This window comes from Seriola aureovittata, chromosome 5, assembly GCF_021018895.1.
Source record: "Seriola aureovittata isolate HTS-2021-v1 ecotype China chromosome 5, ASM2101889v1, whole genome shotgun sequence".
Lineage (NCBI taxonomy): Eukaryota > Metazoa > Chordata > Actinopteri > Carangiformes > Carangidae > Seriola > Seriola aureovittata.
Window position 1 is genome coordinate 3,498,654 of NC_079368.1, and position 27,364 is coordinate 3,526,017.

Here is a 27,364-nt window from a genome sequence, read left to right on the forward strand (position 1 = left end):
CTTAGTTACTGTTGCTACGCAGACAAGAGCAGGCTGTGTTGGTTAAAAATGCTGTCTCTGAATGACTTTGTTCCAGCTGACTTATTTTAAATTGACAGGCTGAGGAGCCACACATAGCCACATGATATCTAAAACACACCAGTCATTTTTGTTAAATGCTTTATGTTATGTGAAATATTGAAGTTGAAGTTGAAATGATATTTAATTTCAACTGCACTTTCTGTGGTTGGAATACTGTGGCCCCAGTCTATGGGTGCATGACCCCTATAATCTTTTAACAAGCACCATAACTGGTATGTTTGTCCCTCTGGAGTCATTAATTTCAAAAATCCCTCTTGAAGTTTCAGGATGGCCACCGTTTCCTGCACAGAATTTTACACATAAGACAGATTTCAATGATTTTGAAATTTAATGACTCTGAGAATGTCAGATTTACAATTGTTGAATTCCATCACAGCTTTATTGGTAATTTCTAATATTTAATGTGAATATTAATGATACACAATGTAATTACAAACCATTTATTATTAATGAACCAAAATTTCTGTAAGAGCAAATAGCTAACATTAGCTCGCTAGCTTGTTATGCTAACCCGCTTGCTCTCTAGGCTAGTTAGCAAGCAAGTTCACAAGTTAGCATACAAACACTGTCAATTTAATTCCACCCTTTGACATTTCAAATGTACATACTTAAAACACTTTACCTTAAAGCTTAACATGAATATTTACCTCAGTGTGCAATTTGTCAAAGCTGATATAAGCTAACTAGTGCGTTATACTACCTGGCTAGCGCGCTAGGCTAGTTAGTGAGCTAGCTCAGAAGTTAGCAAACAAACCTTGTTAATTGAAACACTTAAAGCTTACTTACCTTAAAGCTGGGACTTCATAATGAAGACTTGCCTCAGTGTGTCCTTTGTCAAAGGTAGCCAATATAAGCTAACTAACTTGCTAGTAGTGGGACTGTCATGTTGAGCTTCCTTTTTACAGTATGTGGACTATAAATGACGTCTACGTTGTTAAAATGTATCGTTTGACACCTGGATCATTCATTTGGGAAAACTGTGTGTGAACTTATTGCAATAAAATATTTTTTCATGTGAGGTCACCATTTAGATTTTTTGCTTGTGCTCAGATTATCCAAATAATGTAAGCTTGGAAATTTGCCCTGACATTTTTGTCATTTTGGACTCTTGGTCATCTGAGCAGCTCGCAGTCCAGCCCCGAGGTGACTGACCAATCAGTGTCTGCTGTCATCCTATAGTGAACGGTCTTATTTTGGCAAGCCCTTTTGTAATTACTCTGTTTGGCTCCTTGCCTTTGTTGTTTGTCACATCTTGATAAATGTTATCGGGCTTATGACATTTACTGCAGCCAGTCACCAAGGAGTGATCAGGATGTTTTGGCTTCACTTTTAGGGAGCTGTCATGTTGTCCATCTTTTTAAACAGTCATTGGAGCAACACTGACTGCAACACTACAGCCAGACTGTGACCTGCTGAGAAGACAGCTGACGGGTGTTCTCACATCTTCAAAAACATTGGAGGGTCAGTATCACCATAGAGTGCCTTTCAGCCATCACACTACTCACACATTTTGGTCTCAATTTCCCCTTCCCTTTATGTTTTATTATAAATAGTAGACACTCAACTTGTAGAGATATATGTTAGCTGAGGTCCCATACATATTTTCAGAAAATTTTTGGCCATTATTCGTAGAATAACCTAACAGATATGTCCCCTGTCCTGTCCTGGACTTACACAATATGTACTGTCAAATATGATTTAAATTCAATATTTTGATAAAAAATTACATTTTCTGAAAGGTATGATGTCCCTTTCCTAAACAGGTTTATTTGCTTTCAAATTATAAATAAATATGTAATGTATGTATGTAAATAATGTAAACCATCGCCTTTTAAAGAAACACATACAATTCATACCTCTTTTATTTAGAGAAAACTCTGATATTTTGATACTTTTTTAAGTGCATATTATTTCCCCTGCTCAGTTACTGAACACAGTAGGTTATAAACATATATTTCAAAGTATGATTGAATTATAATTTAAAAATATCAAGATGACAGGGTGGACCAATACATGACAGGGTGGACCAGCACATAACAGAGTGGACACATAAAGAAGAACAGACAAAATATGAAAATGAAATCTTTATCAAAGACCTCCTCCAATGAAAATCAAATTTTAACCTTGTTTAACCTTGTCAACACCATGACTGAGTGTTTCCATCTTGAACTGCAGTGAACCAATGACAGTCTCATAAAAACAGATTCAGACAGCCAGGGTTTCATATGTCACAAACCAAAAGAACCAACGCTGTCAACTTGTGGGGACAGGGGGCGGGGCTAAATAAACCTGAAACCTTGTCAGTACAGCGAGAGTTAGCATTAGCACAACTACTAACATCAGCCTGTCAGCCACTGCCAGTTACAAGCTAACAAACAACATAAACAAATAAAAGATGCTATATATATATAAAAAAAAACTAGTAGTTATGTTTCCTGTATTGTAATACTGCATTCCTGCTAACCTTGAGGGCCCTGGCTGTGGTGGACTCTCTGGAGTTGGGGAGGAGTCAGTAACTCCCTTGTACTTTTTGAAGGTATGCCACTCTTCTTTCGGGGTTTGCATTCCGGCGTTCGCTATACAGACGCGCAGTTTCTGCGGCACTTAGAGGCATGTCCTGAGAAAGGCAATGATTTCATGACTAAATTTAAAAGAAGACACTCACTTGGACATTGTTGCAAGTATACTATTGTGTTTGTTCATGGCAAAGCTAGGACAATAGGAATATTTTTATTCACTTTCAAAATAACTTTGATGAGTATTAGACTTATGATTTTTTTTCTTAATGGATGAAATATTTTTATTCACTTTCCTTCACTGGTATAATTGACAAGATACTGCTGAACTACAATTACAGTTGTGTTGTGTTGTAAATCTGAGTGTCTAAACAGAGAGCGGCACAGACAAGCAGACATATACAGACACACACACACACACACACACACACACACACACACACACACGCACACGCGCACGCAGGAGAGAAGCCACTCCTGGCAGATCATCACACAAGGCGATGGTCCTTTTACCTTCATTGTTGCAGAAGAAGCGACGCTCCACTTATCCAGGAACACATAAAAAGCTCTATGTTTAAAATGCATGAGGTTATTATAAAAATCAGCTCCATGTCTGAATGAAAAAGAGCAGAGGAGCAGAATCGCTTGTTGACTATTCATGTTGGCCTCTGATTTGTAGCTCAGAATCAGAGATATAGGGAATTTCTGACACAGATTATAGCTCCCACTTGGCAAAAATAATTTCACACACATCAATTAATTGACGGCAGTATGGCAACAGTTACATCAAAGTAAATGTTTACACACCTTAAGTTTTTTAAATTTAATTTTATAATTTATTTTCTATACACTGTTTGTTTCCATCTAGTTTCACTTGGAAATTAAGTGCCTCAAATATGTAACAACAAAAGTAGCTAATTTACACACAACATGGTTATCATGAGGGTTACCCATCTCGGAATATTGCATAAACTCTCCCAAGTCAGAATAATGGGTGTTCTTCTTGTTCTTCACATTTTGCCAACATTTTGTGAATGCAGTTTAATAGCTGATTAATAACTGATGTATCTGAAATACTTAAAACATCCATTTTGCAAATAGTATCAGGAATGACCCATAGCTCCAAGGACCAGAATCAGCCCAATCAGCCCAATCAAAGCTGATACTTAGAAAACTGAAGCAATTTAAAACCTGACAGGAGCGTGTCAGAGATGGGAATAGTCGGAGAAAAAATGTTTGGGTTCAATGGTGAGGTAAGAACAGCAGTGAAATAAACCTTTAAATGCACAGAAATGTATGTAAGTGCATTTCTTGGCAGCTACAAAATCAGCTCTGTCGAATAACACTTTCTGAAAATAAGACTCACTGACACTGAGAGGATCTTAAACATTACTGTGACACGTGGTTCAAGCTGTTTCACAGAGACCATCGGCTGTACACAGAAAAAAACATCACACACAAATGGAAACAACTCAAATGTGTAGGTTTAAATCAGCATGTGTACGTATTTATTAAGCAGAGCAAAAGAGCACTCACAAGTTCAACTATGTTCCTTTCCAATCACTAAAATTGAAAGCACTAGCTACTTCCTGAAACTGAAAGCACAAAATAAAAATACAAAGTGAAATGAAAATGATTGAAACTCACAAATGCATAAAGGAGTTTAATTATGATCATATCTTGTCTTATATAATCATGTCATACCTTACCTACTAGTTAAACATCTTCTATCATGTTTTCCATATTACATTGAATAGTCTGTCACCTCGTATGATATCGTCAATAGTGATTATAGCTGCCATCTTCAGCTCATTCTTGGTCAAAGAGCTTTTTGTCCTGTTGGCTCTTCTCTCTGATGGCTGAAAATGGCAGCAACCTTTTGGTTATTCATAAGAAATTAATAAAAAGTTGATACAGGGAAACTGCTGACTTGCAGAAAGTCACTGTACATTGCAGATATAGTTTTATAGGTCCTTTTTTTTTTTTTTTTTTTTTTTTTTACAGGTAACCCAGTCCACGTCGCCTGAAGTGGCAAAAGAGAGGGATGGTGATAGACAGACAGACAAACTGTAAACAAAGAAAAACAAGTTTATTATCAAACAATGTTTTGCAAAGACATGAAAGATAAAAACACATAAAAGTTAATAACAAACTGAGAAAGAATATAGTGCACTGGCTTCAAGCTACAAGTAAGCAAACATACTAATGTTAGCTGCAATTTAGAATGGAATTAACCACTGTGCAAATGAGAAATCTTAAAGCTGCTCTTATCAATATTTTTGGATTAACAATGGTTAATGGTTAAACAGTTCACTTCCTGTCTAGCACAAAGTAGCAGACAGACACAGTTGTAGAATAGCTGGAGCATTTATCGGCTTAAGAGCCAGATATCTTATATTTCTCAGCAGTTGTTGGAGACCAAAACAGAGCAAAAGTGAGAGTGACTTAGATTGCCTGTGTACCAAGAAACATGATTTCAAATGAATGCTAATGTTACACGTTCACCATATCATCTTTAGAGGGTCATAATGTGTTTACAGTTTGTTCCACTGCTCCAAAAGTGGCTAAGAGGATGTAGTTATTAGCTAGACGGCTTGAAATGAGTTTAAAAAGGCACAGAGCTCATGCCTTCCAACATGGCAGCTATTGTTACTACCTCAAAAAAGTAATTCAGTACGAATGAATGAATCTTTAGTCTGCAGCCACACTACTCCGACAGTTTAAATGTCAAGGCAGGTTTCACATTTGGCCACAGTTGAATAAGTTAACTCACATCAGGTCTTCAGGTAGCTAATCCGATAGCTAATGTCCAACACCTGCTGGGACATCACTAACTGTACCATATAAAGTTTAAGGGTTGAGTTTTGCTCAAAAGCCTTATAATGAGGAAAAGGAGAAAACTGAATGTACTGTACCTGTATGATAAACATTGTGACAACGCCTGCGCCTGTGCTGAGATAGTTCCTGGCAAACCAATTCCTGAGTTTTGGGAGACAGCCCTAAAAGACAAACATTTCTTATTCGTTATCCTTGATCTACAGTTTGTAGATTAGTGACAGAACAGAGATCACACTTTTATGTCAATGTCCTGTTTACAGTTATATCAACAAATAAAATAAAAAACTCTTGATTCGACTACAAGCAGAGGCAGCAGCATCGGCCAGGTTTCTTCCAAAATCACTGTTTGAGTCTTCGAAACATAGCGATCTCCTGCTAGCAACATTAGCACTGCAGCTTGTGAGTGGTAAATACTAAAAAAATACTCAGCTGCAACAAGGAAGCAACAATTAAAAAAAAACATTAAAATATCATCATATTTGTTGTTTCCCACTATGACTATCTTGTATACCATCAGCTGCATGCGTCAAAGACTGGTGGGTGATGTAAACATCACTGGCAAAAGTGTTGCGTAACATCAAGTGTTAAATGAATGAAAACAATCAGCTCATATCAATGTTTCTAATGTTTCACAGCAAAGTCTGATGCTAAATTGTAAAAACATCTGCATTTTTGATATTTTGTTATCTACAAGAATTCAGAGATGAAAAGCTCATACACTCTGTCGACATCAATTACACGACTGAAAGATGGGACAAGAAGACTCAAGTCATATTAAGGAAGTGACAGGGAAGTAAACGCCTCTCCTGAAGAAGCCTCAGTTAATCTGTGCTCTCGGTCCAAGGTGTGAAAACAAGACAGAAGCACGATGGTTGAATTCAAGTGGAATAAATGGATTAAAATCTCTTCATTTTTTAGAGAACATTAGAAGACTTCACTGTTGGTGCTTTAGTAACTACAACCTTAGAACAGCTGATTGTGTTTGTTTGATGTTAACAGAGTTTAATGGAGTCTTAAATCAAGGATAAGATACATTTACAAACATCTGTTGTATTTTATCTAACATCGCAGTGACTGTAAAGACAGTCCTACTCTGAGACGATGAAGGTCCAGTATTCCTGCAGCTGGTACCATACGGGTCATATCCAAGGGCAGAGACAAGTGACCTCTATGGTGGTTTTGTTGGAGCACTCGTTGGAGTTGGATATTATCATTTCATTTATTTTTTTCATGTTTCTTTCTAATCTTCTGAGCAGCTGTCACAGGACTACGTCTCTCCTTCATTGTCAGAGATGGAGATGAAGTCACTCTGCCTTGTAAAAAAAAATGTCAGGGATGATCAGGGTTAAATGTGACAGTCCGACCCGGATCTTCAGCGGTTCAAAAGACTCAGCTGTAGTTCCTGATTGAACGCAGGGAAGATACGTGAGAGTCACACGTGAGGATGCTGGTCTGTACATCCGTAGATGTTTTTTTTTTTAACGAATTAGGACGACGACAAGAAGCGCTGTTTTATCTGTCTGTTTAACCGTCTGTTAGAACAAAACACTGAAATATTACAATCATAACAGCGATGAAGTTAATTTGACTCATGTTGCCGCTCTCTCTCAATGTCTCCATCTTCACCAGTGATTGGCCAGGAGGACGATGATAAGTTTATTGTGTTCCTATTTTATTTTATATTGAATTTCATATTCAGCCGTACCAAACGGAAACAGAACAATCAGTGTTGCGTAATCTCCTTGATTCAGATCCATTCACTAATTTGAATCCCACATGAAGTTAGAAAATGGGATTTAACGTGGGTCAAACGTGAAGATGTTTAAAACACTGCATACAGTATCAGTGTTTGCAGATTCATTTTTGTGTTGTTGTCCTGGTCTTCACAGCGACGATCACAACAGCCGACATCTGTGAGGTTGTTAGTGTAGATGTACGTGTTTTTCTGACCTTTTCATTTTGGACAGAAACTTACAAATCATGATTCACCTTAGTTTTATGAGACCCTCGTGCAACTTGATCATCTTTTATTTATCTTCTATTGCTGGGATTTTATTTCCACAGCTCACACATAAACCTGCTCCTTTGTTTTTTTGTTGTTTTTTTTTTTAAATCTTGTTTTTTTTTTTAAAAACATGTTTCCTCTCATTTCTTCTCCACAGCTCCTACAGATTGTTTTGCTCTGACCTACATAATGTTGATGATGCGTGTGGCTGAACTCCTCATCACTGTGATCACTGTTCTCCTCATCAGACCTCGAGGTGAGAAAATCCACTCCAACGTTAGTTAAGGCTGATTAACACAAACTGTGAGTGTCACCGTGTGTTTCATTTTCCAGGGAACCAGAGACCACTTGATGACAACACTGTGAGTGGGAAACCAGCTGCTGCTAACTGTTCATGTCTCTGTGACACGTGGGTTGATGTCTCACAGTTTGTGTCTGGGCAGATCTCAGACTCAGTAAGAAGCAGAACAGTGACGCGTTCGGGTCCAGCAGCCTCTTCAGGTAAAGCTCACATCAGGCAGGGAACTGATGGTGCATTCAAGTTCAGCCGAATCAGCCGTGAACTGTATTAAGTTTCAACACGTCAACAGTCAGCTGGGAGGGAAATCTGGGATTCTGTGTAGTCTGCTTAGTTCAACTCAGAGTCTCCACTGTGTTGTGTTGCTGTGTTCACAGGTGCACAATAATGAAGATAAAGATGATGATGATACAGTGAACTATGAAATCTCTGGATGCTGTTATGCAAGTTTCAGCATGAAGGGTGCATTTTCTATCTTCCACATAGCACTAACGGGTGGTGGGCTGGTAGTCGCTCAGTGCTAACATGGTGCTGACATGGGGATTCAGTGCAGATGTCTGCAGGCATCTTTGAATGCACATGTTTCTTACAGTCATTAACGTAACCATTAACTACTAAGAAACAAGCTGAATTGGTGTTGTGTTGGCTCTGAAACCAGACTGAAGAGGACTTACTGGACCAAGTCTGTCCTAGAAACACTGAAGCAGGTTTGCTGTCTGCTTGCTGTAGTCATTCCTCCTTAAGCAAAGTCAGGTTTCTGGCACAAATTTACCTACTTCCAAGGTGCATGGAGGAAGGAGAAAGTCTAAAGAGGTCAAAGCTCCAGCAGCACTTGCTGTAAACAGACCACTTTATTAGACCAACGTGTTTCTTGTGGTCTTTCATTAGGATCATCACAAAACACATCACAAAGTAACATTTAAGCAGGAAAAGTATGAGACAGAAAAAAATCATATGTGGCCAATCATATGTGAACACATACATGCTGTATCTGCCTATGGGACTTCTTCTAATATGGGTGGGGCCTACGGTCACGTGGCTTCCGGCCTGAGCATTGTCTCAGGCTGGTGGGGAAGGCCCACTATAGAACATGGGTGCCTTGAAAAGTGCATGTAAAGGGTGGTCCTTAAGTTTATACAAAAGGTACCTTGTCCCAAAATGTGTCCATTTGATGTGGCGTCGACACACCCCAAAAACACTTACATTTAAAGGAACTTTATATGTGAACAGTATCGGGATGCAACATAAAAACTACATCATACAAAGGTTTCTGTTTACTGTAAGTGCTGCAGGAGTTGAATGGTAAATGGACTGCATTTATATAGCCCTCTTCTTGTCTTAATGACCACTCAGAGCACTTTACATTACTCATCAATTTCAGCCATTCACACACACACACTCATACAGCGTTTTTTTTCTACCATACACACACATTCACACACTGATTCACGCTACAGCAAGTTTCATTTTATTGTTTAGCTGTTTTCAGTTGCAGCAGGCGACTACTTTCATTAAAAAAAAAGAGCTCTATAACCTGTACACTACCTGCCCAGCACCAAACAGCAGACAGACACAGATTCTCCTACCTATCCCAATCCCAGCTGACATTGGGCGAGGGCGGGGTACAGGTCGCGAGTCTATCGCAGGGCTGACATATAGAGACAAACAACCATTCTTACTCTCGCCAATCAGTCACCGATTAACCTGCATGTCTTTGGACTGTCGGAGCCAGCAGGAGGACCTGAGAGAAACCACCAATACAGCAAGACCCCGGGTTTGAACCCAGAAACTCCTTGCTGTGAGACGACATCGCTAACCACTAAACACCACTGTGCCGCCCTTGTAGAGGAACATGCAGGATATAATAGAGAGCTTACAGTATGTATGTGATGCGCTCTGCAGACTGGTGCAGGAAGATGTAAGACTCCTCTGACATCTATGACCTGCAGCACCATTACAACACCATGAGCAGTAGAAGAACTGACGCCTTCAATTGCCATTTGAAAGAAACATCCCTACGTGATGATTCTCAAACAGATGAGCACCGGCAGAAAAAATGTCTGAGCATGTATTATTCTGACTCAGTTCTAAGCAGCTATCAGAGGTGGTGTTTTTTTTTACTTTCCTACTTGTTGTCAGCAGTTGCAGGTTCATGTCCCAAATCACTACAAGCACAGCCAAGCTCACAGCTCAGTCAGAGACAGACAGAATTAAGGAGAGAGGGGAAGAATCATCGGCTGTTCACTGATTAAAATGTGAAAAACAAACAGAAATGTAGATGGACTAATAACCTCCTGCCAGTTGCTGTGGATGAGGGTGTTGCAGGGGTCCTTGATGCAACAGGAGATTGGGACGTTCCCCTTCCAGTCGCCTATACCATGAACTCCGCAGCACTGGAACTGTACAAAAACAAGCTACTTCAATGCAACAGACATGTATTTCTCTGGGCAGGGGAAAGTGAATGACTAATACTGGAATAAATACGATGTTGTGTAAAATATCTGCATTAAAATATACTCAAAATGTATGGAGATATAAATATATTTATATAGAGAATATGTGTGAATAGCAGTGAATCATTTACCAGGTAATGCACAGCATCAAAGTCATCTTTAATGGTCTTGTTGCCTTCAGGACTGGACAGTCTGTAAATCTCGAGGCTTCGCATCAGGTCTTTCTCAAAGTACGTGTCAATCTGCACAACAGAGACACAGGCTGCGTTATAAACCGCTAACTAAGAACAATGAGCTGTCCCAGATGGCAAAATGAAACTTCTGGCCCAACATACGCCAAATCAACACCCGGAACTAACCATTTATAAATGTATATTTGTGACGTCTACGTATAAACTCTCCTACCTCTCTGCTGTAGACCAGGAACACACAGGCCATGGCCAGCTCCACCAGCATCAGAATAAACAGCAGCACGAAAAACTGAAATCAGTGCAAATCAGATTCAAACAGTCAGTCAGTCTGTATAATCTGTACAACCGATGCATTAAAATGAACTGCCGAGCTCATTAAACACACATATAAGCAGTTTTCATGTTATGATAAATATCATGCTTCACACTCACACTGATGAGCATGCAGCGGTTCTCCCTCATGCCTCCTAACACTCCCAGATAGCACACACAGGTAACGATGGTACCCGTGACAACCAGAGTGTTGGAGGGGTAGATGGGCCAGAAGGAGGTGATGAGGGAGGGAAACTTGGAGTGTATCATCATGAATTCCCCGAAAGCCACCACGAACGCACCACACAGCTGCAGCACGCACAGGACAGACAAAAGTGTCATTCTGTGAGTTTAGATTTGATCCACAATTCACTGAGACTCTGTCCTGAAAGCCAGGAGACGGATGAAAGCAGTGGTCCCCAGTATTCTTTCATAAAACTGAATATACGTAGTTGAGGTCCCTTGTCACATTTCTGATATCTGCGTTGTCAGCAGTTACACCAAAGAGACATTTTCCCTTTGAACTTCTCACATGGTTTCGTTTAAATAACTTCACCAAAAAAAGAATTAAAAAAAAAAGAATAAAAATTGTGTCGCAACACTTTTTCACATTTCATGACACTTCAATCATCTAAAAAACAGTCCGACTTTTCTAGTGATGCTTTGTGGGGTTAACCTGCAGGTTGGGAACCACTAAAGTTACTTTGCTTGTCACAAAGCCGCTGTCGAGTCATTGTCATGCTGAAAGGTGAACTGTCAGCCCACCCTCAGGTTGCATGCACTCTTTAGATGTTTATGTTGTTGTTCTGCAACAACATAATTCTATATTTTATATAAAAGTTTGTTTTATTTGTGTAAAATCTCCAGGAATAATTAACATGAGAAATGAACAACAATCTGTAATATTTATAATAACAATAACATATATGTATAATTCTGTTAGTAGATGAGGTCAATCATGATAAATCATATAATAAGGAGAATTGATTGTTCCACAGTGACAAGTGCAGACAATGAAGACGTTCAGACAGTGACTCCAAATAAAATGCAAATTATAGACTAAAACTACTTTCTCCTTAATTATTCTGCTTCAGCTGATGCATTATTAGTATTATCGTTACCATCAGACAGAAAACGTGGGTGTGCTCGGCCATTTATCTGTCATCGAGGACCTGCTCTCAACCAATTTCACAGACTCTCTGACACTGTTGAGTCAAATAGATAGAATTTATTAAGTCTGGGAGCGAAAGTGAAGGAGTTTTACTTTTATCTTTCGCTTAACTCTGAGGATTCTTGCTGCCATTCTCTCCTTCAGGGGAACTTTATTTCAGCCCTCCATTAGAACAGAAAGTGACCATAATACGTTCTGATCTGTCAGAGAAAGGACATAATCCAGGTTTCTATATCCCATTGTATCTACTGGCTGTAACAAGCATTACACTTTCACAAGTCCCCCCTCAGTGGTGGGGTCTGGCAGTGTGATGTGTGGCTGCAGTGTATTCCCGTCTTCAACCACCTACCCAGCAGAGGAAGTTCAGATTTATCATCATAGTTTTCCAGCAGTTTACACAGGTGCGATTCATCTTGATAATCTTCCACTGCGAGATCTGGAAGAGGAGACACATTTCTTTAGAAAAACACAATGTAGACAAATTGTCAGTCTGGAAAATCTCCTTTAATACAAAGGAAAACAAGTGAAAGTGCTGCTCCTCTTGGCTGCACAGTGTTTACAGGACACCACTGTTTGATATGACAACACTCAGCCATGAGGCACAATGGACACTTGTGACCTACTCAGACTCAGTTAATCATTATTTCCTGCTCTTATCTCCATTTGTTTGTGGCTAAATGTCCAGTACAGTAGCCTTTGTCTTTATCTTTATATATATCAGTAGATTTTTTTGTTTGAATATTTCTTTTTTCCATGTACACTTAATGTCACAATAAAGTTTGCGATTTTTTCTAATTAGACTTATCCAAATGCCTTCTTTTAAAAACACCAGCAATATTACATATACCATGTTGAGTCACTTTAAAGTGATACCGTTCTGAATTTTCTGCGTTTGTGTTTTGTTCTTCACATATAAAGCTGGTCTTTACACTTTTATAGAAACATGTATAAATTCAGTTTAATTACTAGGAAGAAAAAAAAAAAAAGGATAAAACATGTGAAACATCTGAGGTCTTACCTTAACTACACTGTATCCAGCGATATTCCAGTGACTGACGCGCTGAGCTGTGTTTTGATGCTGTTCCTACCATTCCCAGTGTTAACTGACGACAGACAGGTATGAGGAAGAGACACGGGAGGGAGGAGGACACCTGTCCACTGACAGGCAGTAGGAAATACCAACTTGACACGACACTGAGGAGGAGGAGGAGGGACGTCCACACTTGGCAAGACGAGCTGCTGAGTCAGTGTCAGAAAACAAATATTAGATGAATTTATCACCTATTTATCTGAGTCCTTTACTTCCTCTGGTTAAACACACACACATATATAAGCATTTTAATGAATTTGCTAATGATTTCTAAAAATAAACAGATTTTTATTTAATTAAAACTGTTAATAATTTAATTAACACTTTCTGAAACCATTAACCTGTCTACTGTACATACATACACTCAGTTGGCAGTTTATTAAAACAAATCAAACCAAGTTTATCTAAAAAGCAGATTCAAAACAATCAGAGTTGACCAAAGTGTTGTACAGTAATAGACAATGAAAACACACATAAAAACAACTAAAATATGATGCATTAACTATCCCATAGTCTGAGACACACAGTGAACAGTTTGAAATAAAAACACAAGGGATAAAAGTGAAAGATAAAACCTTCTGGAAACTCAAAAGCCAACGAAAACATCTGGGTTTTAAGATTAGTCTTAAAAATGTTGACGGAGGGGGGGAACAATTTATCATTTTGGTGAACTGTTCCAAGGTTTTGGGGCAGCTACCGCAAAAGCCCGATCACTCTTTCCCCTTAGCCTCGTCCAGGAGACAGCCAGGGGCAGCTGCTCTGAGGATATGAGGGGTCTGGGGATGGAAAGTGCATTACACGGAGTCCAGACTGTGTAAGGCAGGCATGTCCAAAGGGCACATTTTAAACTGCCCGCGGCTTGTCTATCAAAAAATACTAACTGTGGCCCACCACACTGTGTCGGTTAATGAAACAAGTTCACTTTGCGTTTTTCCCGTTCACCTCAAGATGGCAGCACTGTCCTACAGTTCGTAGATATCTTTACACTGCAGGTGGAAGTGATGTTTTCATAAACAGACTGTAAACAGGGAACAGACATGTAGCAGTCCTGACCACAGCAAAGAAGCGTTAAGTCGACAGTGAGGGCCGCCATTTTTTTTTTTCACTGAAACTCAAAACTGTTTGTGTCTCATTTGCCAAGTGACTGTTGCTGTTCAATGTGAAGAGACAATATGAGACGAAGTCATACCAGCGACTGTCCAGCAGTGGGAACGGGTGGAGAATGTGAAGCATCTTGAAGCTAGCCTGGCCCCCCTGAAGTGGCTTTTCACACAGCGTGGCCCCCATTATCAGATCTGGCACCCCAATCAAAAAAAGTTTGGACACCACTGGTGTATGGCTTTAAAAACAAATACAATAACCTTAAACTCGATACGGTATTCGACTGGTACTGGATTGCAAGTACAGGTGAGATGCTGGTTCTCTTCCTGGTACCAGTTGACAGTCTGGGTGCAGCGTTCAGCAACAGCTATAGTCGAGACAGGGTGAACTGGGTGACACCCAGGTAGAGGGCGTTGCAGTAATCCAGTAGGGAGGAATTGTGTCGATGAGGTGTGCACACTTTTTATCCAACCGTGGATTAGGAAATGCATTAGCATCTTGGTTTTTAACATATAAAGCATTTATGAAGTATCAATAAAAAAGATTTTGGAGAGAAAAAATCCATTACCACATGAGCTAAATGACTGTAGAAATTTTTATTGAAAAAAAAAAACCCCCAAACAATTAGACACAGGAGCAGGAAGAACTTGAGCTCTTCACTTACATTTATCAGTTTATTTAGACAAAGATTTGGTTAGCAAATTAAAAGTATAATTCGCTTAATAGTAATATTTAAATAATTAATTACAGGCCCATTCGCCCCGATGATGGCTCGTGAATTTAATGATAAAGGACAAACAGCTTGACATTCAGTAAAGAACAAAAAAGCACCTACATAACAATTAGAGGAAAAGAGAAATAACAGTAAACCTTTCAGAAAGAAACAGACTGTCAGACTTTCCACAAAACTTCAAGAAGCAGTTGATACAGTTGTAACTCTACGCATGAACACAAAGTGGTTTTAATCATAATTTACCACTGATTGACACAACTTCAAACAGCTATGAGAACCAAAATGACACACAATACAACTCCATGAAAATCTCCCTGATAGTTAACACTCCTACGGATATCTCATTCTAACAAAGAAGTGGGTTTTATATGCTTTAGTAAAAGGTAGTCTACTGTCCTGCTCTGGAGCTGCTACTTTGTATCTGCAATGGCCTCCTACCTACTGACATTAGTTCATTCATTAATTAATAGACTGCTGGCGCTCTGACCTGCTTGTTGTCTTGTGTGAGTGCAACCTGGAAGATTTTCATGACACACTTGCAGAGTGTTATTGTGAACTCTGCAGATGAACACACAGGTCAAACTGGACAGTAGTTTTTCATCAGATGGGGGTTGTACAGTTTTTGGCCTTTGGATTTTTTTTTCCCCTTCTGCTGTGAACATGAGGTTTGTTTAGATACATACGACTGAACTGTCGGTGGTCGCGTTACATTGTGGGTAATGCAGACTTTGGGTTTTGACAAGGAAGAAAAATGTGTCAAATAAAAATGATAATTTTTCAGTTCAGTTGCAGTGACTACAGGCCCCCAGTTTTAGAAGTAAGACACTTTGACACGTCACAGTAAGAAGCAAAGGTGTAAATAATAAAATGAATGACAGATGAATTCCATTTAGCTGCTTCAGTGTCAGGGTCCTGCTATTGTTCATGCTGGTCATGGTTTACTGGGACCCCTTGACTACAACACAGCCATTGTTAGTGGTATTGTAACACCTGTGGCTTTCACACTGTGACAAGTTAAAATGTCTGCTGTGAAAAAGTCCTGTCTGTACAACCCCTTGTGTCCTGTGGATGTCTCTGTGTCAGCAAACACACTTCCAGTATTGTTTTCAGCTGTTTTGTTTTCTTTGTGTTTTACAAGCAGATGCTTATTCATGATACCTTTGGCTGTACTGGACTTATTTTAATGACTTTAGGTAGCACTGTGCGTATCACCAACAGTCAAATGTTCAGTGGTGGAACGGACTTATTAAGACTTCTAGATGATACTGCACATTAGTTGCAGTTTAGTCAGGTTTTGGTTGGACACATTGCTCTGTAATGATCTGTTCTTATGGCTGCTCCTGTTACTTTGTCTGTCTGCAGTCATTTGTCATGCACATGCAGACCTGGTTACCCACACACATGACAGAGGCCCCGTTCAGACCTGGTGTTAACATCCGTCTCAGGTGATCCGATCACAAGTGGTCAGCTCTAAGTCCAGGTGTGAACACGCCTGAGGACGCATTTGAGATCTGGTCACTCGGTCCACATTCAGAGTTGGACTGGACCACATGTGGCCATATTCTTTTAGCAGTGTGAACGCAAATACGTCCTGGGCCACATTGAAGGACCGTCCACTCCACTCTGCCACAGCATCATTAGTCCCAACAGTTTCATAATGAACCTAAAATATTTTGATATTTCAAATGGATAAAACTGTATTTCATTAGAGCTGTGCACAGTGCGATGATTGCCCCACTCACTCTCTCTGTCTCTCTCTCCTGCGCACACACACACAAGCACATTGACAATGGACCCATCTGTCAGATTGTCCAGAAACATCAACACATACCTGTTTATTTGCATTTAAGGCAGGAAGTGAGATCTGATGGAGACGCATTTTAAACCAGGTGTGAACTGACGAACTCAGAGCTGACCACATATGAGCGGATCACTGAAGCACTGAAGACGCTTGTTAATGCAGATCTGAACAGGGCCAGAGTTCAGCATCCTGTAAAAATCTACCTGAGGAAACCAGCTTTACCTCATCATCCTCCCTGATAACAGAACACAAAGTTTCTCATTTACACAACAGTCAAGAAAAATGACTGCATGTAAGCTCACTGACTGTCACACCAGCTGGAGAGTCAGTGGATCGTCTGTAGCAGCTGAGAAGGAACAGACATGTGACAGAGCTGCGTCCACTGGACACCGTGGGTAAGGCACCAGCTTGTATTTTGGCAGAAAAAGCCCTGCATCATTTTAACAGCTATATTACAGGTTACACAACTAAACAGTAAACAGCATTCATATTCACATACTCTTCAGTTTAACTCGAACGCGCATTTGACAACATAATCCTGCATATGGCTATTCAATTCACAGTGCGTCCTAGATTCAAATCCCAAAGCAACATCACCACAAATGAATTAGTTGATATAATAGTGAAATGTTTTCTATTGACTGGGGTCTGATGAAATTCAGTGCCACAGAAACAGAGATTTTTGATCTGGATAAACAACTCCATCATAACAGAACTGTTAGTAACTTCAGAAAGTGAATGAAGCCAAATCATTTGAGATGTTAAATAGAAAAGAAAAGGGAGCTTAAACCTGCAGACAGGGCCACAACATAAAGTAACACCTTGTCTTTATCGGTCCTAGCTAGGCACTGGTGACTCGAATCATTACTTTCATGTACAACATAATGTGATGTGTCATTGATCATACATTTAAAAACAGCTCACACAACCTCCACAGCTGATGTAAGTGCGTTGCCTGGCTCATAAAGTGCTCTCAGATTCACTGAAGAGGTCACTACAGCTGAAGCTTCTTCAGCGCAGCAACACGTCTGCAATGATCCACAGGCTGATTAGTCTTCACAGCAGGTACAGGTCAGATTTAAAGCTGCACGCTGGCAGCACCAAGTGGCAGTAAGAGGTAACTACACTTCAGTACCGTAACATGGCGTCAGTAAACTACATACAGCATCTGATTCTGAAGTTTTTGTTTGTCTGAAATCTAATGTCAGTTAGTGATATGGGATGCTGCAACCTCACTGTGCTTCAAGTTGAGATGAGCATATTTTAACACAAAAAAATCAACTTGAGCAGCTTTATCTTCCATAATACTAAAAAAAAAAAAAAAAAAAACTAAAAAAAAAAAATATATATTTCACAGCTGGCTCACCTGTTCATGATCTCTTCACCAGGTTCATCTCGGCAGTTTATGATCTCTAGGCTGAGGGCTTCAGACCCATGAGGTTGTTCATTCAGTTCATTCAATAGTTTCAGTAAAGCTATGGCAAGTCTTTGCATTGTTGTAATGTATGTTGATTAAGAAACACACATTCTGAAAAACCCACATGGTTCAGTTGGTCTCTTATCAATAGAAACGTTTACGTCTGTTTTCCTTCCAGCGCCCGTAAACCATCAGTCCCACCACTGCCAGCACACCTAGGCCCAGGATGGAGAAAAGGAGGGTGAAAAAGAACTGGACTCCGCTCATCCCTTCCTCCTCGACTTCCACTGCAAGGCAAAAGGATGATAGAGTCATTACCAAACAGACGAGGGTCTAAGTTTGAACAACCACTTATTGAAAAAGGGATTTTGGTGCCACTTTACACTCAGATTACCCTTATGTATGTTTTTGAATGGTTTAAATAGTTTATTAATTAGCCCTTTTTAACACTTTATAAATCATGTATAAGCTGTTATAACACATTAGATAAAAAGGGCATCAGTGACCTGTTGCTTGCCAAATAGTGAGCTCACATTTCTCTGTACTGTTAAGCCTCATATATCATTAGTTAGTTATCTTTCTTTGTTTTTCTCCATCATCAGCATTTGTATCTGCTGCTTCATCACGTTTGTTAAGTTACTAGAAATAAACCACCGTCGGCATCTTAATGGTCAAAACGTTTCATTCGGCAGATCAAATTACACATATCAAATGACCATATTCATACTCTGGTGTTCACTGAGCTGATTCTCCCCACATCCATCTTCATGTTTCATCATCTCATTTTTACAACCATTTATTAATGAGTTACTAACATTTATAACTGGTAAAAGGAGCCATATTGTGGTTGAGTAGGATTTTCATTTAAGATGTTCCTGCGACCAATCAGCACCTGACGGCTTATATTAGCTGAGTTCTGTTCACATCATCAAGTAACTGTAATCAGATAGATACTCTGCTCAGTTTCCTAATACAGGTCCTGAAAACCTGTTTTCTCAATCAGCTTCTTATCAGCAATACTGTCCTAAATGAACACAAAATGTTCTTCCAACAGTTTTGCTTATTTCACCCGAGAGACTTTCTGTATTTGTGTTTTAGTCTGAGTTCTTCTCACTAGTTTAAAGTGTGCCAAACAAATGGAAAAAGGTGATGTCGTGCATTTCTGTGGACCAATAAGGATTTTACAGCATTTGAATCTAGATCTGCTGATGGTTCTTCATCTGGCCAGTGTCAATCAAATCTGTTCAAACCACAGCTTTGAAGATCAGATGAAGCAGATTTGTTTTTTGAGAGTGAAGTATTTAGATTGTTGCACATTTAGTAATGAATTTTTAATATTACATAGTAACACCTCAAAAAATGAATCATGTTTTCCAAAGCTTTAGAACGAAATTATTACTTGGCACTAAATTGTCGTTAAAATGGTTTATGTCACGCTTATGAGACACTGCAAAAGTCTCATCCATCCATTCATCCTTAATCTACACCAGCCCATCCCGTGCTGGGTCATGAGGATGGCCTGGAGCGTTTTCCAGCTCACTCTGTTTTTTGTCAGCTGCTGTTTTCTGGGTCAAGAGTAGGACTTATCCAAACCCTCATCACCCTCACCACTGTGGTGCCCTTGAGCAAGGCCCTTAACCCCTATTGCTCCAGTGGAGCTGCTCAGTGGCCAACAGCACAGACTGTTCTGGGTGTGAATGTGTGTAACTGTGTAAATGCGATCAGAGCATTCCTGTAAAAGAGAGCTTGCCTCCCAGTGAACTTAACCTGAATAAAGGTTTAAAAAAAAAAAAAAAAAATTTGATCTCAACTTTTAAGCCAACATGAACATTAAGTCCTTAAAGAGCTCAGAAAGAAATACAAATTGAAATATCTATAATTCTGTGGCAACTCCATCTGCTGTGAGAAACACAGCGAGGGAAATAAATAAGATGTAAACAGTTTGTGAATTATCACTGTGACCCATGAAAGGACTGAGAGTCGAGGCGAGATGATTGTGGTGCATCTACCTCGGAACTGTTCCATGTTGTCAACTCTGGGTACGGTGATTTCTTCCTCTTCCTCCTCCTCAGGAGTCCTCTCTACCGTCAGCTGGTACAGCTTCATGGAGATTATGTCATGGTTATCTGGAGCAACATGCACAAGTGAGTTATTAACACTTGACAAAAGAATTCATACAAACCACTTCTGCCATTTGAATGTTTCTGTGGAGTTTGGGAGAGAGGCTTAATTCCCATCTTACCTGTCAATTTAGTGGAACTGCTTTGGCTGTAGTGCTTGTAACCCAATTTCCCTTAAGATCTAATTAAAGTTTCATTCGATTTAACTTAATTAAACAGAGGTTTCCAGTGGTTAAGCAGCCTTCAGATGATTCTTTATACCTGATAAGTCTCCAGTGGCAGAGGAGGCACCAAAGAAGTAGCCTGGAGGTAGCCGCACTCCTGTGACGTCAGCACAGTGTTTCCATTCCTGCTTACCATCCACATCCACCACGAGCTAGAAGGCAGAGGAACGGTCAGCATGAGTCACAGATGAAGGATAAAAAAACATGCTAGGGTTTATCTTTATAAACTGTTTTTCATCTTTTATATTTCATAGGTTTTTAAACCAAGCAAACCAAACCGAACCATCATCATCAGGAGGAATGGGAATTGATAATATTTTATTGAGACGAATGCCATTATTGATTCTACTTATCTGTGTAATTCTTTATCGATTCCTTAATGATTCCTCATCAATTTCCTGTGTGAAGCAAAAAGGAGGCCTACATAGGTTTTTGCCACACAGTCACACCTGACATCCCAGTTCTCCCTCTACAGTGCTCCCTCCTTTAAAAGAGTTTGCTTGTTGTTTGTGTCAGTTTAAGAATAAGTAGACCTATACAGAACAGAATGAGGTATAAACAAACAATATTTATTCTATTTATTGGCTACGACTGGCAGTGATGTAAACACCCAGGTGAACACACAAATTTTTGCCCCTTTTCTGTGCTGTCACCTGTCCAGCACGGTGCTGTTAAACAGTAAGCACTGTGGCTACAATGTGCTTGGGGATGAAAGAGTGAGCTGCAGGGCCGAAATAAGTTTTAAAAAACACACTATGACAGATGGAAGCGTCTCCCGTGGAGGCTCCGACACTTACAGGAGCACCAACCCGGGGATGAGATGTGACAGATCCATTTTACCATACTGCACAGCAGCTAGCAGCTCACTCTTTGAACCTGTGTCTGTGTGTGTGTCCTCTGTGCTCATGTGATGACATTGCTCCCTGCAGTTGTGTGTGTGTGTGTGTGTGTGTGTGTGTGTGTGTGTGTGTGTGTGTGTGTGTGTGTGTGTGTGTGTGTGTGTGTGTCCTCTCCGAACAGAGACTCAAACCTGGCTGGCATTGTAAAATGACTCATCATCTTTTTTTAACTGGTTTAAAAAAACAGGTTATACCTGCTAATGTTACTGCAAAAAGAGAATTAGATTGCCAATGCAGCGTTCTAAGCAGAAGCTCTGGAAAACATGCCGGCATTGACTTTCCATCTGATCTGATGGAGGTTGAGAGGATCTATCAGGAAGAATGTGATGCCCAAATCCAGGTGTGTGAAGCTTGAAGAGACTTAACCAAGAAGACTTGAAGCTGTAATTGGTGCCAAAGAGGCTTCTACAGAGTACTGAATCGAGGGTCTGGATACTTTTGTAAATTTCTGTTTTATAAATATATGTGTATATGTTAAAGTTTTTAAAAATATATTTTTACTTTGTCATTGCAGTTTCATACCGTGAGTCTGTTTTTGGAGAGTCTGACGAGGAGGAAGGTGTCGTAGATTGCGTTGCGCGCCATAGCAGTGCACCCCCCAAGTTCAGTGGTCCGTCCATCATGATCATGGTTATATGACAGAGTCCCATTCCCCAGCATTACAGATATATAAGGGAAAGTCCTCTGTGAGAAAGACAGGGGAGATACAACATAGACACCTTTATCTGCAGATTCACAAACGCACAATCGCATTGTTGTTTCGGTTATAGTATCACAATTACACCAAACACCACTGATGATGATGATGATGATACTGAAATGGCATGACATGGTCAGCAGTTCAAGATGGATGGACATTCAGAGGCTCAGGTCGTGGAATAAACAGCAGTTTCTGATTCTACCTGAGCTCCAGGCTGCGTCTTCTTCACATTCATAAGAGGGATGCAGGAAAAGAAATATGACACATCTTTGAGATCAGTATATAAGGGTAAATAAAGAGGCCACATGCAGCTTGTACCCTGGCATTCTTTTAAGTTGTGTCAGTCAGATTTGGCTGGATGAAATTAATCCAGCACAAACACATTAATGTGCTACTGCCAGAAGTTGTATAATTTTTGGGGACAGACACACTTTTAACCTATTGATCTTCCTCAGTAAAGACAAAAATGGCAGGATAGAACGCAATAGAGTCTATAGGAAACGTAGCATGTAACTATAGAGAAATACCAACAGTACCACAGTACCACAGCCATTAAACATCTGTCACTCACATCATGGGTCTTGTCAGCATTGGGGTAAGTGTCCACAAATATTCCAAGTCCAATGAACTGGTTCATGTTGCCAAACACAGGACCTGCAAAGACAGTGAGGAACATTAGGGCACTTCACAGTTTCAACACCAATGTGAAGCAACAATCCTAAGTCCAATTCAGACAGGAATAATTTTACAGGCAAGGTGGATGATAAGAGCTGAAACTTATGAACCAACAAATTCAATAAAAGAAAAACCATTTAAGTCAATTTTAAGTAAAAATACCAAAGAATTAATTTGTTCCAGCTTCTCAAATCGAGAATTTGAAAGTTTTCTTTGTCCTCCGTGATAGTAACCTGAGTATCTTCAGGCTTTTGACTGTTTGGAAAAAAGAATCAGTTTAAATACAGGGATAACAAAGTCTGTGAAAGTTTGACACTGTTCCCCCCTGTCAGACAAAATCAAGTCTACTACTAGTTGCAGCCCTAGTGAATAATTAAAATATTTCCCCCTCCTCTTTTGTCAAAACAGTTGCTGCTCTAGACAGAAATTTAGCCACCGGCAAATTATAGGAGCTGGTCCTATAACAGGCAACAGAGAGAATCATATGCAACCTTCATCACAGGTGAGTTTAGTATTATTTTTTTATTAATATTATTAATATTATTTACTAGTTATTATTTAGCCGTAATCTAGTTATAAGAACACACACATACACAGTTAAGAACTGCTTACATGTCTCTGTGAATATCTCTGAATGCTCTGCTGTTTCACTAAGAGAAGGACTGGTATCTTCCCTAGTACCTGTAGCTTACTCCACATGAAATCAGCTCAGCAATACAAAGGTAAACCATTAAACACAGAATCACCTGTGAAATGACACTGGTGAGCTTGTACTGTGCTCATAGTGTTTATCTTTACATATTCCTTCACTGAGCTGACTGATGGTGACAACTGATCTATCTGATTAGCAACGTCCCTTTCTATGTCTTCCCTACGCTGAGCTGATGGAACTGGACAAAGTGTTTGTGAAAAAGTGGGGGTACTCATGACAGGATTAAAATCACTCACTGGTGCAAGTAATATTGAACCTGCCCCATTTCCCTTGAAAATCAAATCCCAACAGGGCATTGGAAACAAAACTTTGACTTAAAGACATCCACATAAGTTTTAGTTCTTCAGGCTTGAGGTCTTATTTACACATTGTAACTTGTGTATTTTCAATGTGTACATATGGAAAATTAAAATGTTGTGGTTTTCCAAGCAGTTAGTGTTGAAGCTGAGAGTGCATACGTGCAGCCACAATTTGGTTTCCTACATCACTTTTGTACAGGACATACAGAGATGAAACAGATGTATCGATCATATCATCTGCCTGAGCAAAGTAAGATGACAAACAAGTGCATTTTCCTAAAATGTTTGATTTTTTCCTTTTTGGGCACCAAGATTCTATCCTGTTTTTTCAGACTACATTAAATAATCTGTAGCATTTAGTTCCTTTTCATTGTATAAGACACCTATAGGGTCTGTACCTACCATTCTGCATGCGATCTCTGGTTAACCAGATGGCCAGTCCATCCCCGTTTAAATTCTTCTTTCCCTGACCGTGGATTTTAAAGTGAACCTTAAGCTCCCAATCACGCAAGAAGAAAGGCTAAAAAGCAACAAAAATTAAGACAAACAGGTTATTCTTGTGGTGTGCTATATGCAGTATGTTGGTCAACAAGGCTGAGTAACATACCATTCTTTTGTCACAGGATGAATGTCAGTCAGTAAATGTACACTCTAAAGGTCTGTACGATTTTTAAAATGCAATAATGTGTGATTTTCATTTCAGAGTAACTGTGTGAGTATGAGGTAGGATGTGAGAGTTTTAAATGCCAACTTACACAGGGCAGAGTGTATGTGTAGGTTTTACAGTTTGTGGCGATAGACTTACAATTCGACTCCACACTGCTCCCTGTCTGCTCTGCAGGTCTGGGGTCAGCCTAACATGGTCAGGTGTAACCATGGCAGTGCCCATCAGATCCCACTGTGAAGAACTAGAGAAGCCCAACCCTGAAAAACAGTAATATACCTGTTAGATACTGTGTTCACAACTGTATATACAGTGCAGTGATATGCCACAAAAACAATATATCACACACACACACACACACACACACACACACACACACACACCCACCCACACACACACCCCCACCCCCCAGTGTTTGTAACCGAATCACATATATAGAGGTGTCATAGCTTTGTGGGATATAGGAACTGGAAAATGAAACCCATAAGGCAACATTTAAAACTCGTATGTACACGGTCTCTTTCCTCCGGGAGCTTCCGGAATCGCCTTCTACACAGTGTCTGCTACAGTCCTGAACGGGGCAACTCACGAGAGTTGCACTTGTCAGAGCTAATTTTAAGAGACAAGTAACTTCGCCGGTTAAAGTTACGTTAGCCATACTTGCTAACAGTTATTCGCTGTGGGCTAATAGTAACTACCCCTTCTTGTGACACCAGCTAAGATGTATAACGATTAGTGCTAGAGAGGCTCAAAGTTCCTCTGAGTTAATTATTATCAGCAGCAGCTAACATTAATACATTCAGTAATCCGCGAATTGAACAAAATCCCCATTTATGGTTGGATGAATTGCTATTGTTGGTGAATGTCAACTTAGTTTAGTTTAGGTTCACTAGCTAACGTCAACGTAACCTCTAGTTGACAGTTAACATAACCTACCACGGTATGGCTTTGCCAGAGAATATTCCCGCTTCAGAAACTCCTCCAAAAAGTCCTGGTCGTCTGCCAACGACTGGCTCATCAAAATACAAACGGTAACAAACAAACATGTTAATTCACGGACGCTTTTGAAATAAAACATTGGATATAAAAACCCGATGCTTCCCATTCGGTCCTGACTTGGCTTAGTTACAGTGGCAACCATCTTTACGCTCCCACTACTGCTTTTCCTCTTCTGCTTCTTCTTGACGTTTAATGACGGTTGGCAAACAAGGAAATGGCGCCTTATCGCCACCAACTGGTGTGGAGTACATATCGCGATTCTAATTCTGAGCTATTACTGATCAAAAAGAATTATACAAATATATAATGACAAAAAAAGAATAATATAAAGAAATGAAATCATTATGTTTATAAAAATAAATGAATACACGTAGAATATCCTATCAAACAAGTGTGTTCTAAGAACATAAATATAAAGTGTTTTTCTCATGATAGTGTCCTAATCAAAGTTCACTCTTATTAAATCTTTTCTTTCATGTTCATAACTAAAGTCTATTTTTTTTCCACAAAGTCACTCTACCTATTATGTTTTCCAATGGTGATGAAGATGCCTTTGACTCCTGTATGACCAAACCTGAATCTGGATATTATTGTTTATTCTTTTCTGTTTCTTTTTATCCATCTCATTTCTCCAACTGTCCTTTGAATACTATAAAACCATCATCTCATTCTCTCTTCCTACCACTTTAGTTTGTTTCAGTCTAGTTCTGCTTCTCAGAGTCTCTTCTCCTAATTTTCCCCAGTGACTGTCCTCCTCCCACTTCCTGCTGGAACTGATATGCTTTTCCCCATTCTTAATAGAAAGGAAATAAAATAGTGAGGTTAGTGGAATTTAATGACACCTGCTGTTAAAGGGCCTATAAACATGAATGTTAGAGTTAAATTGATGTAAACCTAGTATCATGTCCTCATGGTCTTTGTAAGGTGTATTTTCTTTATAAATACATTGGGTGCTGTTTTAAGACTGGTAGTGATCAGTCTTAACAGATTATCTTTCCAAAATATTATTGAGAGCATGGTGTCAAAGTTGTAAATCACCCCAGAAATCAAGGCGTGCCATGTCCTCCAGATGCCAGATCCTGTTACACACTCCACATGATGGATAAGCATGGAGACAGTGTGTCTGTGACCAAGTGTTGTGTGAGCCCAGAGGACTGTCTGTTTACTGGCTGTGCTGTTGTCACTGATAATGGCTATCAGGTATGTGAAGCCTCTGGATTAATGTCCACAGACTGATGCTCATATTATGAGGTGTCACCGATTATTTATGCAATCAGGATATCTCAACAACATCGCAAGGTCAACACGAGTAGAAGATTTCATCCTGCATCATTATCATCATCATCTTTGGCATCTTCGCAGCTGGACGTGTTTGAAAGGGAAACTCTACATCTGTGGTCCATTATCAAAAACAACTTGATAACTTAAACTGAAAAATCTGCTAAAGGGGAAGCACAATGATAAAGGGATTTCCCAATGTCATGATATTGTTTAACACAAGTAGCATCAGACCTGGATTCAGACAGATTAAAGTTTCCAGTTCCATTATGTGTCCCAGTAAGCCATGAGAGCGCACCGGCATGCACAGTGTCCTGGAACTAGTTTGTATAATGTTATTGTATACTGTCTGACTACAGCTGATTACACCTGTGCTTTTCCTGCCATGTCTAAAAGGTCTATCTAACTTGAGATAAGAAAAAAGAAAAATGACTCATGTTTGCATCTGTAATGCTGCCCTTCAAATTAGGTTTCCCTTTTCCTGCCAGACATATTCTTTAACATGTATTTATTCATTCATGCCTCAAGCCCGCAGACCTGGACCCACCATCCAACTTTGCAGGATTTGGTTCCTGTGAGTGGTTACCTCAAATCTATATACTGAAAGCTTAATTTTTATTCAGTCACTCAGAAAACAGTCAACCAATCAGAAGAGAGACTCAGAGCCTCTGGAACTACTCTACTGTAACAGTTCACTAACCCTCAACTTGATTTGTTCCTCATTGACTACATTTTTCTGTACCATATTGTAAATTGTTAACCATAAACATAAGACTGGAGCACCTTA

The 27,364-nt window shown here is 39.6% G+C and overlaps 2 protein-coding genes across 3 annotated transcripts; both read right to left on the reverse strand.

Annotated features, from left to right (window-relative positions):
- Positions 1 to 4,078: 4,078 nt before the first annotated feature.
- Positions 4,079 to 18,080, reverse strand: LOC130169685 (leukocyte surface antigen CD53-like). Its single transcript, XM_056376599.1, has 9 exons — positions 17,957 to 18,080; positions 12,884 to 13,101; positions 12,215 to 12,301; positions 10,815 to 11,003; positions 10,597 to 10,671; positions 10,323 to 10,433; positions 10,030 to 10,137; positions 5,513 to 5,596; positions 4,079 to 4,664 (listed from the first exon to the last, which is right to left on the reverse strand). Exons 3-9 carry the CDS (start codon positions 12,275 to 12,277, stop codon positions 4,596 to 4,598), a joined length of 699 nt encoding a protein of 232 aa, XP_056232574.1. The 5' UTR covers positions 12,278 to 12,301; positions 12,884 to 13,101; positions 17,957 to 18,080; the 3' UTR covers positions 4,079 to 4,595.
- A 64-nt stretch (positions 18,081 to 18,144) lies between these two features.
- On the reverse strand, positions 18,145 to 25,473 carry lman2lb (lectin, mannose-binding 2-like b). Of its 2 annotated transcripts, XM_056376597.1 has the most exons (9): positions 25,237 to 25,473; positions 24,442 to 24,560; positions 24,039 to 24,156; positions 22,522 to 22,604; positions 22,153 to 22,173; positions 21,773 to 21,934; positions 20,389 to 20,503; positions 20,017 to 20,133; positions 18,145 to 18,294 (listed from the first exon to the last, which is right to left on the reverse strand). In XM_056376597.1, the coding sequence occupies exons 1-9, from the start codon at positions 25,439 to 25,441 to the stop codon at positions 18,152 to 18,154; spliced, it is 1,083 nt and encodes a 360-aa protein (XP_056232572.1). In that variant the 5' UTR covers positions 25,442 to 25,473; the 3' UTR covers positions 18,145 to 18,151. The 2 variants fall into 2 exon arrangements, with proteins under 2 accessions (XP_056232572.1, XP_056232573.1); XM_056376598.1 differs by lacking the exon at positions 22,153 to 22,173 and having other exon boundaries at positions 25,237 to 25,472.
- Between the last annotated feature and the right edge of the window lie 1,891 nt (positions 25,474 to 27,364).